A 20,676-nucleotide genomic window follows, 5' to 3' on the forward strand; every position below is an offset into this window, starting at 1 on the left:
AGAAAATTCTTATAAATGACAGGTTAATCAAGGATATGCACCCCAAACTAATTCAAAATTTCAACGACTTCAAGGAGCTCCTAATTCAAGGCTATCTCAATGAGAATTTATGGATACCATCTTGTGTATATAAAACTAACAATTCTTTGATCGAGAATTTTGCATAGTGAATAAGATATGACCTAAGGACATGGTTGTGAATTTGTAGGTAGCCAAATAGGCACCTTTACAGGTTTTGGCCCGTTAAAGCTAGGGGACCACTTGAATATGAATAATGTGAAGCTCATTATTATCCATTGGTTGTGATATGAGAATATTAAGATCTATCTACTCTGATTGAAAGAGGAAGAGAAGTGATTATTCTATGAATATCGAGTAGTGATGACTCTACATCACAACCCTTGCTAATTTAATTTCATATAAGTATCCCTAGTCTAAGAGTTGCTTGAGTTGTTCTTTCAGCTCAATGGCTTCAGGAATCGACATTCGGTAAGGCCGTTTGGTGACGGGGCAGTGCTTAGAATAAGTTGAATTTCATGATCTACTTCCCTTGTTGGTGGGAGCTCTATCATGTCTTCTGGAAAAACATTTGCATATTCTTTTAGCCAAGATGGTTGATCCTTGGCTTCACTATCCTGCTCAGTCTTGTTGAGTTTAATTAGATAGATGGGTAATCCTTTCTTCAGGTCCTTTACTATTTGGGAGGCTTTAGCCAGCTGAACCTCAGGGTTTCCTGCTTCTCCCTAAGTGGTTACTTGTTCTCCCTTTGAGTTTTGGAATGTGATTTGATCCTTTTCACAATGGATATGGGCATTATTTGGAATTAACCAATCCATACCTAGCAGACATTCATAAGCCCTGAGGTTCATAATTCGAAAGTTCATTTTGGAAGAATTTCCACCCAAGCTAAATTCAACCTTGCTAGTTTGTTGTGTTGATAGAACTTCTTTGCCGTTTGCTAACTCCACAAGAAATCTAGGTGCAAGAATAGTGTTTATGCCTAGCCTTTTTGCACATTTTGGTGATACGAAAGAGTGGGTACTTCCATAGTCGATTAAAATTCGAAAGGGTTTACCTTGATAATCTACTGGTGTTTGAATTACTGAGAATTATCTATTTGGACCCCTCTTATTGAGAGTGGCGTGTACTTTGGCTCTTTCCATATCGGATTCCATCATGGGATCTTTATAGTTACTTATCTCCTTTAAGTTTATTTCAACGACCTTTCCCCTGGCATCTTGGCTTTGACCACCGTGAAGCTGACCTTGGCCAAGCTTTGGGCATTGCCTCTTGAAATGTCTTGGTTTCTCGCAATAAAAACACCTTGGAGTCTCATTTTTCCTTCATGTGGGTATGAAGCTTCCCACTACATTTGTTTTGGCCTTCTTCGTCTTTTTTGGTTGGCATTGTCCTTGGGCTCTTTTTGCATGACCTTGGAAGTTGCCCTTATTCTGATCGTTTTTGTTTCAAATTTTTGCATTTCTTGGCCTTTGCTCAATCTCTTGAAGAACTATTGGAGCTACTCAAATCAATGCATCTTGTAAATATGATCGTATCATTGATTCAAGACATGTATTCAGGGGCGGATCTAGACCATTGCAAAATTTGGATACTTGCTATGAAACATCCATTGTAGGTGCATATTTTAGAAGTGTTATGAATTTGGAGTAATAGGCCTTTAGGCTTAGGCTTAACTGCTTTTGATTGAAGAACTAGTTCATCTTCTAGGCTTGATATGTGGACGGAAGATATCTCCCACGTACCGTGTCCTTAATTCTGTCCCAAGTGATAGCACCTTCGGGCATTCTTTGGTCCTTGCACCATTGTTTCCACCAAAGACGGGCATCTCTTGTGAGTTTTAGCTTGGCGATCATGGCTTGATTTGACAGTGCAGTTCTTGCAACAATGAAATAGTCTTCCATGGATTCTATTCATGTTTTTGCTTCAGTTGGAATGTCCCTTCCTTTACTATCAAACTCCGGTGGCTTATACTGCTTGAGAAGAAATTTGTTCTCTTGGCTTCTGTAGTATTGAGATTTGGGGTGACATTTTGAAGATTATGCAATTTTATGATCAATTTTCTTTCCAACCACATTCAGAGAAAAAATGTTTACTTGCTTACTCTACCTCATTAATATAGAAAGGAAATTACGTTCTACTTGTCCTTTCGACAATGATTAGGGTTTATACTTCAAAAGAGAGTTTTAATTTTTAATCAAGAAAAAAAGTCTAACTAATATTTTTGATTTATCAAGGAGACAAACGGTTGGACAAAAATAATTATTTACGTCAATAGGAAGGGAATACATCATTCAAGTAGTTTGGGAGCTTATATTATTCATGGAAAAGATTTTCCTACCACAATCTAGGCATGGCATTGCGATACATCCATTGCATAGTAATTAGGATTCTGAGAATAGATATCTAGAAATCTATATTTTAGAGGAAGATCAAGTAATCCATATGCCTTGTAGTTGCGGCAACTAGAGTGTCCTGCAACCATGACTTGATCAACTAGTATAACCCTTGTAACCTCATGATAGATGTACTGGTTTAGTTTGACATGTCACCCTCTAGTGAACATGTTTGAGTTTACTCTTGCCTCATAGAAGAGATAAATCTTGGCAATCTTAAGGGTTTCCATCCACCTTAATCTCTTTAAATTATTTTGGAGGTAAGCAACGGTTTGCATCAATGTAACAATACCCTCCACTTAACATCCATCGCCTTTCGTAACACAAGGGTGAAGGATTATATATTTGATCTAATATCTACATCATCAGGTTTCTCCAACTAAAGCTAGAGGAGTGCATTGCTGATATAAACATAACTTGGAAAATCAAGAATCGTTCCCAAGGCTCATCTTTTTGCCATAAATCAAGAACATATATCAACAAGATAAGATTTCACTATTTAAGAAAATGATACATTTTTTGGGTATAAATATAACTAGTTTTATTTACTTGCGTTGTGTCCTACATCAACGTGTGCTCTGATACCAACTATCACGTGCCACTTGAGCTATTCCTTGGTGGTATGTTCTTAGTAGCCTATCGAGAGATGTTCTAGGAAGCGTCGTCTAGGATTTTGATAAAACCCTCAAAGTTTTTTAACTATGCTCGCTTGAGTCTACCCCCTGCAATGGAAGTTCCACCTGCTTCCACAAGGATTAACCTAAGTTTTTTTGTCAAATCTGTTAGTAGCAGCTAATTAGTACTAGAGAATTCTAAAGTGATGCAAATCAGGCTTTCTAATTTCTAATGGTCCATCAAGTGTGATTTTTATTCCTTCTTAAGAAAGCTCTCGGCTTATTGAGACCACCCAGCCATCATAGGTTTGGATCTGTCGGGGGTTCATCCTCCCACTTTCCTCGAAGTGGAAGTTCCAGCCACTCCCACAAGGATCGACATGCATTTTTTTAGTCAAATCTATTACTAGTGGCTAATAAGTATTAGGAAATTCTAAAGTGATGTGAATCAGGCTTTTTGGTTTCTAATGGTCCATGAAGTGTGATTTTTATTCATTCTCAAGAAAGCTCTCGGCTTACTGAAACCATCCAGCCATAGGTCTGGATCTGTCGGGGCTCCATCCTCCCACTTCCCGAGAGAGAGTGGTTTTAGTTATCTAATTACCTACCACTTTAGGTTCAACATATAAAAACAAATTCTTTGAATTATATCCTGATACAAATTCATTACACATCCTTAATTCACGACACAAAAACAGAGTAAAGTAATTTCTTCTTAATAGTTTCTTTTAAAAAAATGACATTTTACAAATATTTTCTTGTTTGAATGTATTATTCTCTCAAGGTTCCATTCCCCAACTAGTATTGGAACTTCTAGACACAGTCTGAAAATCGAAGGGTAGTTGGTAGTTCGTAAGAGCCTAAGGAGTTTATGACCAGACCCCCCTAGCATCCTTACCTCCTCTTGTCGACTAGAGTTCCCTATGACAAGACCTTTTGCGTCATGATTGGTCTAAACTCACTAATGTGAAAAAAAAACCCCTTGGAGTAGGCTTTATTCACGCTGGCCTTGGGGAGGTCTAGTGCCATCAAGAACATTGCCTTAGTCAATGTTTTGTGTTCACTGGAATATTATCTCAGTCTCGGCGATCTATACTCAGTTATCCATCTTTTAGCCTAATGATTTTAGGAAAGATCAATACTTAGCTTACAATCACAAACATCTTATTTCGAATGCATTATACATAAACTTTTTAGCAAGTTTATTTCTAAAATAAATCTTTTCCTTCCAAAAATAATAACATTGAGGCAAATTAGCATAAGTGGCAAAATAACTTTGAGAAAAATTAACATAAGTGGCAAGATAACTTCGAGACAAATCATCATAAGTGGTAATACCTCCCAATAGTTTTCCTAGACTTCCTCTTCCTTGGGGATTAGTTTGGACTCAATTTAAGCAAGAATTTTATACTTGAGGATAACTCCCTTTGAGTTTCATGGGTCTTGCCCATAACAAAAGAAAATCTTGGTTAGTTTAATTATGAATAGTATCATTTGGCAATTGCATCTCAAGGTCTCTTATATGCCAAGGATTAGCGTTCATGAGTACCCATTAGACATTTTGTTTGATCAGCACAAAAAAAACTCAAAAATATTAAATATTTTAGGGACACAGTACCTTCCTTGTACTCGCTTAGGTTCATCTTGTATAGATCCAAGTTACCCCTTGGAATTTGTGGTTAAGAATTCCTGAAAGAAATTACAATGTAGGATTTGAATAAAATCTTATTTTTTGCAACTTCTGTTGCCTGCTCATGGGATGAAGGCATGCTAGCTGCTTTTATTTTTTTTTAAAATAGTACATGAGGATCCATGACGGATGCTTGGTTGATGGGATTTGTGGCTTCGTTTGTAATCCCCATACTTGCCATTATGTTTGTAGTAATTGTGCCTGCAATGTTATTGGCAGCCTCTCTACTTCCGTGATCCTCGTAACTTTCTTCTTCGGGGCCATGGTCTTTAATCATGAGATCGCAAGAAAAAATAAAATTTGATGAAGGAGCTTAGGGGTAATTAGATTGACAGAGTTTTGATTGACGGGGGAAAAAGTGATCACCAAGAATTTTGAGAAATCGAGAAGAGTCTTGAATCCACAAGGAAATAGGATATAAGGGATGGAGAATTCGAATTCAAGAGCTCACGAAGTATCCCCCTTGTCTTCTTGATGAGGAGTTCCCGTGCTTGCACTTCTCTTGCCCCACTTTCTCTTGCTCTGTACTCCTAAGAAGGGCCTCTTCTCTCTTGCTCAGACTACTCTCAACGACTCCCCATGCCTCTTATTTATAGCTAAATTAGAGAAAAAAGGTTGTGGCTAAGAAGAAGAGCTTTTTATGGAGGGGATCTTGGCAAAATAAGCAATTTGATGCTCAGACCACCACAAATCTGATGGTTCTAGTTGCTCCAAAAGGGGGGTAACCTCAGAACACCTATTCAGAATTCTTCTAGATCACTCCTTCTTCTCCTCGTTCAGAGTGTTGTTTGCTACTTGTAAACTGCAATCGTGACGTGCATAATTTCACCAATCCTTTTTGCATTAAATCTCCGAAACTGGATGAAAAAGCCACTTATTTTTTTACATGACACCCTATTCTAGAAGTTTCCATAGCTTTTTAGGATATTTACAATAATATCAAAAATATCATAAATATACTAGTTTTGTTTAAAAATCTAGCATTTTTGGACCATCCATACTATAGGCACTGACACTAATGACTAATATGGCTTATAACTCTTGTTCACGCAGCAACTTCTGTGACGAGTGGCTACAATCCTTGTCAATCTAAGAAAATGTCGATTATAATGCTCGGGTCTTTTTGCTCGAGATCTTCTCTATTTCATGATTTTAGAGTTCTTCAAGTCAATTCTGCAAGAAATCTAGAAGATTTTAAATCAAAGTCGGGATATCATAGACGGTATGATGCATTGTAGGCTAATTCAACTAAGGGTAGGTATTGGATCCACTGTTTGGGCTCCCTATTACAATAAGATCTCAGTATGTCTTCAATAACTTGGTTGACCTGCTCTGTTTGACCACGGTTTGGAGATGGTAAGTAGAATTGAAGTAGAGGTGGGTTCCTAGAGCTTCGAACAAACTCTTCCAAAAGTTTGATGTGAAGAGAGAATAACAGTCACACTGATGATTCTTCGAGGTAATCCATGTAGCCTGAAAATTTCCTTAATGAAAAGCCTGGTGATATTGGAAGCCTTGTAATTGGTTTTTACAAGAATAAGGTGTGTAACTTTTGTTAGCATATCAATGACTACCATTATGGATTTATATTCTCCTTGTATCGGGGGCAATCGAGCTATGAAGTCCATGCTGATATACTCCCATTTCATTTGAGGGATGTCAATTGACTGGAGCTTTCCTGGCAACTTGACACATTTAGCCTTGATTCGTTGGCAGTTTAGGCATTCGCTTACATACTTGAGTACATCACCCTTGAGTCTTTCCCAATAGAAGCTTATTCTGATTGTATTAAGAGTCTTAGCATAACCAGGATGACTCAAAAGTGGAGAATCGTGAGCTTCTCATAGTATTTTCTTTTTGAGTTCCTGACTTGCAGGAATACATAGTCTTGTCTTGTAATATGGAAAAGTCGTGATACTTAGTCCTGAGTTTTGGATTTGAATCCTTGGTGGAAATTTCTCTTAACAATCTTTGATAGCTTGGATCCTTCATTGGCTTGTCTTTAGCTATTTTTACGAGAGGGTTACTAGGCATGGAAATCATTGTAGCAAGAGTTTTAGCCCTAGAGGGTTCCCCCAGGATTAGAGCATTAAGAAATGACTTATGATTTAGGGCATCCGCAATCACATTCTCCTTGCTGCTTGGTCTCTATATTTGATATCAAAGTCAAATTCCTGCAAGGTCTCAATCCGTCGGCATTGTCTCATATTAAGATCTAGTTGAGTAAAAATCTACTTTAGGCTTTTATGATCAGTGACTAGAGAAAACCTATTACCAAGCAAGTAATGTCTCCATAATTTAAAGGCATGAATTACAACAAGTAATTCTAGATCATGCGTGGCATAGTTTCTTTCATGGATCTTTAATTTTCTTGAAGTATAAGCTATTGGATGTCCTTCTTGCATAAGCACACAACCCAAGGCAAGAGAGCTTGCATGAGTTATGACTTCAAATTATTTTCTTATGTTAGGTAGCCTTAAGATAGGGGTGGTTACCAAACTCTGCTTAAGCTTCTCAAATCTAGATTGTTCAATGGACGTCCACAAGACTCTATACCAACCCGTTAGACCTAGAAAGCTTCGCACTTCCTTGACCGTTCTTGGGATGGCTAATCCTGTACATCTTAGACCTTAGCAAGATCCACTAAAATATCATTTGCCAATACTATGAATCCTAAATATTCAATCTGCTTCTTGAAGAAGGAACATTTCTTCTTTTTAGCATACAATTTGTGGGCTCTCATTGTTTCAAGAACTACTCATTGTTGTGGTCCATGGTCTTCTTCATTCTTGGAATATGTTAAGATATCATCAAAGAAGACGAGGACAAAGTCGTCAAGATAGGGTCAAAAAATGTCTTACATCAACCCGTTGAAGGTGGTAGGAGCATTTGTTAATCCAAATGACATCAAAATAGACTTATAATGACCATATCTTGTGTTAAAAGCAGTTTTAGGGATATCTTCCTCCCTAATTCTTATTTGATAATAGCCTGATTTGAGATCAATATTTGAAAAGACCTTTGCTCCTTGGAGTTGGTCAAGCAACTCGTTTATCTTGGGGATTGGATATTTGTTTTTTACAGTCACCTAGTTTAATCAACAATAATTGACACAAAGACGGAGTTTTCCGTCTTTCTTTTTGTGAAATAGTACTGGGGCTCCCCATGGTGAATTATTTGGTCAAATGTATTCTTGGTCTAATAGCTACTTGAGTTGTTATTTTAGCTCAATGGCTTCAGGAATTGACATTCGATAGGGCCGTTTACTGACGGGGGTAGTGTGAATTTCATGATCTAGTTCCCTTGTTGGTGGAAGCTCTGTCAGGTCTTTTGGAAAAACATCCACATATTCTTTTAGCCAAGATGGTTGATCCTTGGCTTCACTATCCTGCTCGGTCTTGTTGAGTTTAATTAGATAGATGGGTAATCCTTTTTTTAGTCCTTTTGCTATTCGGGAAGCTTTAGCTAGCTAAACGTTAGGGTTCCCTGCTTCTCCTTGAGTGGTTACTTGTTCTCCCTTTGAGTTTGGAAATGTGATATGCCCCTTTCCGCAATGGATATGGGCATTATTTGGAATTAACCAATCCATTCCTAGTAAACATCCATAAGCCTCGAGGTTCATAATTTGGAAGCTCATTTTGGAAGAATTGACACTCAAGCTAAATTCTACCTTGCTAGTTTATTGTGTTGATAGAACTTCTTTGCCGTTTGCTAATTCCACAAGCAAACTAGGTGCAAGAGTAGTGTTTATGCCTAGCCTTTTTGCACATTTTGGTGATACAAAAGAGTAGGTACTTCCACAATCAATTAAAATTCAAAAGGGTTTACCTTGATAATTTACTGGTGTTTGAATTATTGAGAATTGACGATTTGGACCCTTCTTATTAAGAGTGGAGTGTATTCTGGCTCTTTCCATATCGGATTCCATTGTAGGATCTTTATCATTATTAACCTCCTTTAGGTTTATTCTAGCAACCTTCCCAGTGGCATCTTGGCTTTGCCTGCAAAATTGATCTTGGTGGATGTTTGGGCCAAGTTTCGGGGCACTACCTCTTGAAATGTCATGGTTCCTTGCAATAGAAGCATCTTGGAGCCCCATTGCTATTTCCTATGGGTATAAAGATTCCCACTGTATTTGATTTGGCTTTCTTCGTCCTGTTTGGGTGGTACTACCCTTGGGATCTTTTTGCATAACCTTGGAAGTTGCCCTTATTCTAACTGTTTCTATTCCAAATTTTTGCATTTATTAGCCTTTGTTCAATCTCCTGAATTATTGGAGCTGCACAAATCAATGCATCTTGTAAATCTAATAGTCTCATTGATTCAAGGCGCATATTCAGGGATGGATTTAGACCATTGCAAAATTTGGATACTTGCTGTGAAACATCCATTGTAGGTGTATATTTTAGAAGTGTTACCAATTTGGAGTAGTAAGCTTCTAGACTTAAGCTCAATTGCTTTAGGTTGAAGGGCTTGATATGTGGGTGGAAGGTATCTCCCACGCACATCGTCCTTAATCTTGTCCCAAGTGATAGCACTTTTGGATGTTCTTTGGTCCTTGCATCACTGTTTCCACCAAAGACAAGCATCTCCTATGAGTTTTAGTTTGGCGATCATGGCTTGATTTGACGATGCAGTCCCTGCAACAGTGAACTTATCTTCCATAGATTCTATCCATGTTTTTACTTTAGTTGGAATGTCCCTCTCTTTACCATCAAACTCTAGTGGCTTGTACTACTTGAGAAGAAATTTCTTCTCTTGATCTTTTGTAATATTGAGACTCGAGGTGATGTTTTGGATTATGCAATTTGACTTTTGTAGCCTCCTCATAGATGTACCCATAGATGTACCAGTTTAATTTGACTTGTTGTCCTCTAGTGAATATGTTTGAGAAGAGATAAATCTTGGCAACCTTAAGGGTTTCCATCCACTTTAGCCTCTTTAAATTATTCTGGAGGTAAGCAAGACGGTTTGCGTCAATGTAACAATACCCTCAACTTAACATCCATCGTCTTTCGTAATACAAGGGTAAATGATTGTATATCTGATCTGGTATTCACATCATCTGGTTTCTCTAGCTGAAACTAGAGGAGTGCATTGTTAACATAAACATAACTTGGAAAATCAAGAATCATTCCCAAGGTTTGTCTTTCTACCAAAAATCAAGAACATATATTAACAAGAGAAGATTTTCACTACTTAAGGGAAATATATTTTATACTATAATTATAACTAGTTTTATTAACTTGCGTCATGTCATATATCAATATGCACTCTGATATCAACTATAATGTGCTCGTTCAAGCTGCTTCCTTAGCGGTACATTCTTAGTATCCCATCAAGAGATGTCCTAGAAAACACCGTCTGGGATTTTGATAAAAACCCTCGGAGTTTGCTAACTAGGCTCGCTTGAGTCTACCCCGCAGTGGAAGTTCTAGCCATTCCCACGAGAATCAACTTGAGTCTTTTTAGTCAAATCAACTATTAATAGTTGATTAGTGTTAGTGGTTCGAGTTTCTATCCCTTATAAAAATTGCTGACTGAAATAGGCTTGCGTTATGCTAGGTTCAAAGAGAACAATAGACGAAGGGAAGTGTGGCACTTTGTTTCCTTCTGCCTATGGTTCTAAAGTGATGTAACTCTCGACTTACTGAAACCACCCAACCATAGGTCTGGATCCATCCTCTCGCTTTTCTCACAAGAGAGTATTTTTAATTACCTAATTACTTACCATCTTAGGTCTGACATACTAAAATAACTGCTTTGAATTATCTCTTGATACAACTTTATAACACGCCTTTAATTCACTACACAAAAATAGAGTAAAGTAATCCCTGCTCAATAGTTCATTTAAGATTTTACAATGTTTTCTGTTCTAACTAGAAAGATATCAACTCGAAGGTATTATTCTTTCCAAGTTTAGTTCCTCAACTAGTATTGGGACTTCGAAGATACTGTCTGGAATTCAAAGGGTAGTTGGAAGTTTGTAAGAGCCTAAGGAGTTTATGACTAGAGCCCGCTGGTATTCTCACCTCCTCCTACCGATTAGAGTTCCCTATGACAAGACCTTTCACGTCAAGATTAGTCTATACTCACTAACACGAAACAAAAAAAGAAAACCCCTTGGAGTTGGTTTTATTCATGCGGACCTTAGGGAGGTCTAGCGCCATCAAGAACACTGCCTCAGTCGGCATTTTGTGCTCACTAGAATACTGCCTTAGTTGGCGATCTATACTCAGTCATCCATCTTTTAGCGTGACGATTTTAGGAAAGATTAATACCTAACTTACAATCACGAACATCTTGATTTCAATGCAGTAAACATAAACTTTTAACACATTTATTTCCAAGACAAATCTTTTCTTTCAAAAAAAAAAATCAAGGCAAAACTTAGCATAGATAGCAATACCTTCCAATTGTCTTCTCGGATTTTCCCTTCCTCGAGATCTAGTTTGGATTGAATCTAAACAAGAATTCTATTCTTGAGACTAACTCGCTTGGAGTTTCATGGGTCCTTGCCCATGATAAAAGAAATATTGGTTAGTTTTATTACGAAAAGTATTCTTTCGACAATTTAACATAATATTAGTGAGTTTGGGAATCTCCCAATTCCCATTTTTTGAATAGTAAAAAGGTGGCACTCGGATAACATGTTCATAAGTTTCTCAAAACCATATGATGTGACCTATCATTGAAAAGTGCTTGAAAAATGAAATCTATTGAGTTATAGAGCGCTTGATTTGGAGTTAAAGTGTTCAAGTTATGACAAATCCAAAGATTTGACCACGTGTCCCAAACTTATGGGAAATTTCCACATTTCCCATTATGATGTTATTTCATCTCAAGGTCTTTTATATACCAAGAATTAGCGTTTGTGATTATCCATCAGAGGTTTTGTTAGATCAATATAAATAACAAAATTAAGTCTTTTAGGAACACAATGTCTTCCTTATACTCTCCTTGGTACACCTTGTATAAACCCAAATTACCCCTTGGAATTTGGAGTTACAAATTCTTTTAAAAGATTATATGCAAAAAATAAATAAAAGTCCTATTTTACGAATGTAGCTTTTTGTTGCCAATTCATGAGATGATAGCTTGCTAGAGCTGCCTTTATTATCAAATTATAGTACACGGGGATCCATAAAGAGTGCTTGGTTGATGGTAGTCGTAGCTTTGTTTGTAATCCTAATACTTGTCATTCCATTTGTAGTGATTGTGTTCGCAGTGCTATTGGCAGTTCCTGCCTCCATGACCTTTATAACTTTCTTCTTTGAGGCCATTGTCTTTAATCGCGAGATCGTAGAGAGAGGTTGGGGTTATTGCAATTGGATTGATGGGACTTTGATTGATGGGGAATGGCAATCACTAGGAATTGAGAAGAGTCTTGATTCCACAGGGAAGTGGGACAGAAGGGATGGAGGATTCAATTCTAAGAGCCCTCGGAGTATCCTCCTTGTCTTTGTAATGAAAATTCCCACCATCCTTGTGCTTCTCTTGCCCCACTCCCTCTTGCTCTATACTCTTGAGAAGAGCCTTTTCTCTCTTGCTCAGGTTGCCCTCCAACGGCTCCTCATACCTTGTATTTATATAGTTAAATTGAAGAAGAAGGGTTGTGGCCAAGAAGAGGAGCTCTTTATGGAGGGTATCTTGGCAAGTCAACAATTTGGAAGTTTTCAAGATGCAATTTGATGCTTGCGATTTGATCTTTGAGGTCCAGAGAGGCTGCCAAAGATGCCATGACTGATTCGCCTGGCTCTCGGATGATCTTGCTTCAATCTAAGCCTCTCATCAAATTGAGAAGAGGGGGAGATTGCTAGAGTTATTTGCCATAATGCAGGAGGAGAATTCAGGCTTTTTCTTGTATGATCAGGATCTCCAATTTTGGGAGAATAATGTGCCATTTTTTAAATTAAAAAAAGGGGGGGGAGATCGGCCTGTTCGTCATTGTTTTCTTCTTCTTCTTCTTCTTCATTTTACCTTAAGCTTTTAAGCTTTAAAGCTTAAATCTTTAAAACTTGCATTGCTTTGCTAAGTTTTGAATGGGTTTGGTCACTTATGACTTATGGCCCATGACTTGCGTTCGTGTGGTGACTTTTGTGATAGATGGCTACAGTCCCTATCAATCTGGGAAAGTATCGGGTTATGAACCTTGGACCATTTTGCTCAAGACTTTCTCTATTTAATGGCTTGGAATTCTTCAAATCTAATTGTGAGAAGTCAGGAAGATTGTAAATAAAGTCGGAATATCACAAGAGACTTCAAAAAAGGGGGATTATAAATTTTCCATACATGATCCAACAAATTGACGTGGGTACTAGATATAGGAGTAGATAAACTTAATATAACTGTAGGCTGTCATGCTTTCAGACTGACTATAGGGTTAGGGAGGGTTGTTTCAACATTTGGTGAAGAAAGCTTGAGGCCTCCTAGCATTTCGTCTCCAGCCCCTGTGTTCCGCCACAAACTCTGAAATACATCTCAAGGTCATGAACACTTCTTCTCCCTTCTTCTCTTTGATCCATATTTGACGTTCCTTAGCAATCTTGTCAAGAGGGATGCCTCCATAGAGAGAGTTTTCCATGTTGAAAAGGAGGGCAGCTATGTCCTGGACTATTTGCTTAAGAATTGCCTTCTGCTCCTTTTTGCTCAACTTCTTTGGAGCTCTTATGATTTCCATTTTGGCCTCTTGTTTGGCAAGCTTTTCAGAGATGCATAGGACTTGGGAAAAAGAAAAATTAGAAGTTAGTTTCTTACTCTTATCACTTGCCTCACCTCTGAAGACTTTTAGATCCTACACTTTCAACCTATTTTAGAAGCGTATACAAAATTGTATCAAAGAGAGCATAGTGGTGAAGCTCGACTATGTAAACGGTCAAAAAGTCGACCGATTCACACAGCAAGAACGATGCAAGACCTTAAGTAGGAGATCATGTAATTGGCGCTAGAACTTACGAATGCTATCTTGCTTTACCTCTATGATGCTAGGAGGCACACCTCTAAGCACTCTCTAAAGTTCTAAAACCATGGGGCATGACATCTTGTTTTTAAATGATGCGAGAGATATATTAAAGAAATAGTGGGCGATGGCATCTTGCTATATGTTTTGATGTGCTAGGGACTCGGGAGGTCGGGTCCCAACGATCCAAAAAAGAGTGTCATTTACGGTGCTAGTGAGCGAGAGGGATTCTTACGCTTGATCTTGCGCCTCCTTTCTTTCTTTTCGCTGTAAGGCTTTTATACGTCGGCTTTGATTCCTCAAGAGCCTCACTTCAGTCACCGCGCGCGCGCACACACACACACACACACACACACACACCTCACTTCCGTTACAGACTATTATGGCTTACATACCCCCGCACAAGCGTCTTACTGCTCTTGCTCTCGACACAGACACCCCCATTGCCTCCTCGACCTCTTCCGCATCACCGGCCTCCCCTTCACTCCATGGCCTGAAGCTCGATTACTCTCCCTTCTCTGTCCGACGATTTCTGGTGGTCTCTGAAAGCTCGACCAGGCTGCTCGAGTTTATACCCTTTGAAGGCGAACGTGTTTTCTCGCATTTGCATGGCGAGTCACTGCACGCCATCAAAAGAGATCAGAGCAGCACTGTGCATGAAGATCAAGGTATGCCGCATTCATTTCTGTTTATTTTGGAGCCGTCTTGTGGTCTCGCTGTCCTGTCACAGCAGTGAGCTGTTGTGGAACGATTCCCTGTTGGAATCCAACATGCACGAGCATGCTTTAGGGTCCAGAAAAATCTATATAAGCGCGGCGCATTTTTGCACACTGCGTGTGATGCTCCGGCTGTTAGTGTTTTGCTCGGTTGCGACGGCGGGCTAAAAGGTTTATAAGTAGCGGTTTAGACGTTGTAAGGTCACTTAATTACTGTGATCGAGTCCTGTTTATTGACTGCAACTAACCTGTGATCCACCTCCACGTCGGGGTTTTGGTGAATTGCTTGATCACAGAGATCTGTGTAAACTCTGATTTGGTCGTCGACGAGGAAGACAAAGAGTCTGCAATATGCCTCTCCATCGTGAAAGCTTTGCGGGATGACCTCGCATCGGTTATACAGGAACTGAGAAAAAGAATGGACTTGGAGGATGGAATGCATCTAAAATATCCTAAGATCCTGCTAAGCGTCGGGCGCCTGCTGTTCTCATCAATTGAGGGGTTCGTCTGAGGCCTTTAATATTATATCTAGGGTTCTGATATCTTGCCTGAAGTTTTGAGCTTGACAAACCAGTAAAACTGTATTCTCTGCAGGCGATCCTTCGACTGGAAAGAGGGTTGCACACCCGAATTCCTTGAACAGCAATTCAGAACATCGAGTGGAAGGAGCAGCAGGTACATCCGGAAGACATTCTTCGATCCTCAGCCCTCAAATCTGTTCACGTTTTTCAGAGAGACAGCGGAGAAAGACAATCTTCAGATGCGCACTAAGGAGCGTTATTTCATCGTGGTAGGCATTCATTTGATACTCATGACATCGTAAGCCGTGATTTACTGCGAGAAGTTAAAAACTTGGATACCTCCTTCCAAATTGTAAGGTTGAAGACAAAGCAAGTCCAGGCACATCCTTGCATTGTGTGTGCTATCTGGCCGCTGCCGCCTCTACAGCAACATGTCAAGAAAACGCAATTACATTGCAACGCCTGCAAATAAGAAAGGTTTGAGCATTGCTCCGCTCAGAAATCGCGTTGACAGTATCTTCGTTTCCTCATCGCTAATTCACAAAACACTGTGGTTGATCCAAATTGTAGGTGAAACGTCCGACTCGTCTCCGTCATATGATTGCGGACGTCGCTTGCATCCACAAGAGCCACGACCTTCGGATCCAGCTCTACACTGATGAGAAATGTCTCTCTGTGAGTGAAGCTCGTTATGCATAGTTCACGTCGACTTGTGCCTGCACAATCAATTGATTCTGATCACACCACGATATATGCACTGCATGCAACCTTGGTTCATACAAGCACTGCATTGGCTTAATATTGTTGCAGGCAGAGGAAAGGGCCGATATGGAGTCGCTCCTGTGCCATGTGCTATTTGTTGATGGACAGCCTTTCTTGCGTTACAATGATACGCGTTCCTCTTCCGGTCGATTTGAGTTTGATCACATGTTTTTGTCCAAGACTTATTCATTCAAAGGAGACACGTTCAAGTGGAGACTAGAGTCTGTGACTGGAATGCATTATGTGAGGACAAAGCCGATCCTTGTGACTGGAATGCATTATGTGAGGATAAAGCCGATCCTCGTGCAGGATTATTTGCAGGTGAGGGCTAACCTTGTATCACCGGTACAACTCTGCAAATGCTACTAGACCTTCACTCCTAGTGATAGCTCAATCAAAAAATTGAGCTAGCTCACTATATAAGTCTACATGCTTTCATTAGTCACTTACTAGGAATGAGCTCGATCATGCAGCTGGTGTTTCACACTTGCCTTATATCATGTTCATGGAGGCATATGCAGTGCAACTTATCGATTAGTGTTTCACACTTGTCTTACCATTTTCATGGGAGGAACATAATTTCTTGTGAGAAGTCATAATAATGCCTCCCCACTCATTAACATATTCTTTGTTTATAAGGATATTTGTATTTTATTTGCACAATTGAATAACCCTTTTTGTTGCAGGGACGTGTGGAATGTACTATGGATGAGTTGATGCGATCGATTGAAGAAACACTCGTGAGACTTTGGAAGTGTCTCTCATGAAGTCAAGCCACATGCCATGTTATGGTGTATATTGTAGCTCTTGGCAACTTACATTTTGCATGTTTTAGTAGCAACTCAAATGCATTATGTCAGGGCATATTTGCATTTTTTGACATCTTTGAGCCTTATACACATTTCAAGCACAAAGAAAGATGCGAATTTCTCAAACCATAAGAATGTGGATCATGGTGTCATTTCTACTTGCCAATGGGTTTTAACACAAAAGGGAGTGTGCATGCATTTTATAACAGGTGCGACTATCATAATGAAGCCCTCCAAAGAAACTTAAAAGTAATAATCTTCTATTATTTTTGGGGTTTCGAGTAATTAATATTCGATAAATCTTCAATTTTTTTGGGATTAACAATATGTTTCTTGGTGACATTAAGGGATTCATTTCTATTGTAGCATCTTGTCAAATGCATGCTTCGACTCTTAAAAAAAACCATTGTGTATCAATCATCCTAATAGAAAGTAGTAAAAAGGTAATATTTAAATTGCTAACATACATACTTGTACGTGGTTGAATCTAAAGATGGTTCCCCTTGTATATGCTATACTTCCACTCAAAAGAAACTTAATTCCTTTAATGGAAGGAGTTTTTATGCAATAATGCAATCAAGAGCAAATCACCTTTCAAATTCTCTTTTAGTATTTTAGTGCATTCTCCATAGCTGTATTTGGTGAATCTCAAGAGAGTTCCCCTTGAATATGTTGTGCTTTCCTTAAAGAACATGTTCCTTAGAAAAATTGAGTTCGCATGCAATCTAGAATGAGTTCTCCTTACACTTGTGTGCATTTGTGTTATGGGCATAACATAAGGGAACATCCTTAACTAATCCCTTATTTAAACCTTATCATATTGAGAGTTCACTTAGTAATGATAAAGCTAATGCTAATTATTCTTGCCTATTTACTATGGTTATCATTGTTGTATTGTTATAAGATGAGAAAACTTTTGTCAATCCCAAGAAAACCATTTATGACAATTAAAACAAGGTGAAATTATGCACATTATCATGAGAAGAGAATGGAGAAGGAATTTGAAAGAGTTTGAAGTTCCATCACAAAAGTTATACGACTTTAACATATTGAAACATAATGTAAAAGCCTACAATTTACAAAAAGCACGTATTTAGAGGCTTGATGATATAAGTCTTTATATTCATGGACTAGCAAACTTGTTCGAGTAATATGGCTTACACATAGTAATAGCATGCATATTTGTTGTGCCCATGTGTTAGGAACTAGTGAGCTTCATGTGTTTAAAGCAACAATATAGTGGGCTTCATGAGCTACATTGCACCTTTATATAGAAATATGAACTATGCTTCTTCACATTGAAAGCCATGATATATACCATGATATTAAGCACATTTGGCTTGTTGCGTGATAGGATTGTGAGAAGTGTGGGTTTCACACACAAGTTCTCTCTCTCTCTCTCTCTCTCTCTCTCTCTCTCTCTCTCTCTCTCTCTCCCCTTGCTTCATGAGCTACATTGCATCTTTATTAAGAGTATTATGGACTACACTTCACATTGAAAGCCACAATCTATACCATGATATTGAACACATTTGGCTTGTTACATGATAGCATTCTAAGGGGTGTGGGTTTCACATCCATCTGCAACAAGCACTTGGGTGAATTCCCATGCCTATATTGTAACATCCCCCTCAATGCTAGGGTGGCATCGCACCACAAGACATGTTAAATTTCCCCCTCAATAAAATGGGATGCTTTTGTAAATTAGGCTACAAGGATATTCATACGTAGAGGATATTACAAGACTCAAAAGAGTCAGTCATTTGTGGATTGGGAGGCAAAGTTGGCCTCCAATTCCTTAGATACTGGTGGAACATTGGGACACTTACTAGTGATATACTTGATCTTTTTGTATTTGTTGCACTTCATTTTGTCAGGGTATTTCTTCCAGGAATTGCTTACAATATGCCCTTTTTTGTGACAGAAGGAGCACTTAGTAGAAGCGGTATGGACTAACACTTGCTCATGGGAAGTGACTGTTGAAGTTCCTTTAGTATGGTTTCTCTTCTCTTTATCCAGGTAAGACTGGATGGTACTTGCCAAGGTTGGGTTCGTGATATTAGTTAGGGTAGTCACAAGGGTCAGAAAAACCTTCTTCACAGATTTTAGCAGGATGGCAATGGCATCTTCATCATGGATGGTTGCTTGAACGGAGGCAAGATGTGCCATAAGCTCCTTCATATGTGAAATAAACTTGCTTAGATATTCTCCTTGTTTGTATTCCAAGTTGAAAAACTCAAACTTGAGAAATATCTTGGAGTTCTTTCTTGTAGCACCGTAGAGCCTTTCAAGCTCATCCCACTTTTCCTTGGCAGTGGAGAGTTAGTCAATATGATGAATTAAAGATTTATCTAAATGAAGCATGATGATGGCCTGAGCTTGTTCATCATCTTCTACATCAAGGGGATTGGATGGGTCAATTACTTTGGTCCCTTTTATGAAGGGCCAGTAGTCTCTTTCCATCATTTTGTATTTTACCAAGACTTGCCAAGGATGGAAATCTTTTCCATTGAACTTGCAAATTTGAGACCTTACATCTACATAGGCCATGGCCATTATAGGAAGGTCTTACCAATGGCCTTAAGCAATGGTAGTGTCTAGTCCTTTACAGGTTGCCACGTACAACCGAATAGCAGAACTGATAGCCAAGTTTTAAAGTTGTAGAGTTGAAAACAGTTGAAAATCATACATATGCAATATCTCAAGATAGGATTTAGGAGGTCCTATTCTTCAAACAACCCTTGATTTAGGCTTTACTGTTTTCCCTAGGTTTCAACGAGGTGAGCTTTGATTGGACTTTAGGATCTTCCTGATAATGTGGCCTATTTGAGGAGTTCTTGGTGGAGCACAGCTTATTGATCAACTCTACGCTCTTGGATGAATTAAAGAAGATTACAATAACACTCATACCTCTGATGTACCAACAACAAACGGATATTGGGATATGGTCTATATGTTTATAGTTATACACATAGCCTTACAACCAAGCAGGAAGAGGTTAATGACATAAAGCACTTGATGGATTTAATTTTCTGCTAAAAAACACCAGATTGAGTCAACATCCAGCTAGCAACATGATTGTAAATTGCCATATTAGTGCTTACAAGCACTCATCTCAAAGTTTTATGCCACTTAAGATGTGACATGCGGATTGTTTAATGAACTAAAGAGATCCATCGAGGGTAAGAAACTTTGAAATATAGATTTTAAATCTTCAACTAACTTTAGAGAAGATCAATCAGTGACTAGAATCATAGTTAGTGCTCAGAAATTGAAAAATTTTAAGAATGGAAAAGCTTGAAGCTTTCTGGCTATGGCTGCCAAGAAACAAGCAGTTAGGGTTTGTTGAGAAATAGACAAATGATGTATGCTGCAGGATGAGGTGCTTTGTATCCCATAAGCACAGTGAGGAGAGTGGAACAAGCTCGAAAGCTATAAAGACATGTACTTGGTTCATTTTTCAATGCAATGCTATTGTCCTTTCAATCAAGTGTCAGTGTCATTGTCCTTACACACAAGAATGTGTTTATGAGTTCAAGTCTCAATCTTGAAACCTAATTCACTTGTGTGACAGTTGGTCTTGTCTGTGTCTATGTTCTCATGAGTCTTGTCTTCATCTTCCATCCTCCATAGCTCCTGCCTCTAGATCCATGTTTTCTCACAGGGTTTGACTCATTGCAACCACCACAGGAGGGATTTCTCCAAACCCTCTTAGAGGGAGATAGCCCACTAGGGGGGCTTTGAAAGCCCTATGGTGGTTGGGAGGATTGCTCAGTCTACAAGCCACGTTGAGCTCTGGAAGATGATGCATGTAGATCTGCACCATTTTCACGATTTGCACAATGTTGCCTTCAACAACGTCCAATGTTGCCCTTTGATGTGCAAGCTAGGTCACCTTATGTTGGTAAGAAGTCCTTAGTTGAAGTGAGGAGCTAAAATGCTCTCCTTTGGCTTCCCCAGGTCCTCCAAGGTCAGGGGGTCAAGGTTTGGCTATGGAGGTAAGAGAAAAAAGATAAAGATGATGGAAAATCATGTGCACTTAGTGAAGCTAAGGATAGAGGAAGCTGAAAGGACCAGAGGAGGCTTTGATAGGATGTGGAAAATCAAAGTTTGCAGCAAGAAGAATGTGCACAAGAGGGAGATGAGACCTCAAAGTACAAGAACAAAATCTTGCTTACTAAGTTGCTTAGA

At 38.9% G+C, this 20,676-nt stretch overlaps 1 protein-coding gene across 1 annotated transcript; it reads left to right on the forward strand.

Annotated features, from left to right (window-relative positions):
* Positions 1-13,930: 13,930 nt before the first annotated feature.
* On the forward strand, positions 13,931-16,729 carry LOC148013089 (uncharacterized). The gene is made up of 7 exons (XM_087668551.1): positions 13,931-14,345; positions 14,690-14,894; positions 14,988-15,183; positions 15,272-15,391; positions 15,485-15,589; positions 15,725-15,997; positions 16,363-16,729. The coding sequence occupies exons 1-7, from the start codon at positions 14,060-14,062 to the stop codon at positions 16,441-16,443; spliced, it is 1,266 nt and encodes a 421-aa protein (XP_087524677.1). The 5' UTR covers positions 13,931-14,059; the 3' UTR covers positions 16,444-16,729.
* The last annotated feature ends 3,947 nt before the right edge of the window (positions 16,730-20,676 follow it).

This window comes from Lygodium microphyllum, chromosome 26 (assembly GCF_053477565.2).
Source record: "Lygodium microphyllum isolate KBCC chromosome 26, Lygodium_microphyllum_v1.1.10, whole genome shotgun sequence".
Classification (NCBI taxonomy): domain Eukaryota; kingdom Viridiplantae; phylum Streptophyta; class Polypodiopsida; order Schizaeales; family Lygodiaceae; genus Lygodium; species Lygodium microphyllum.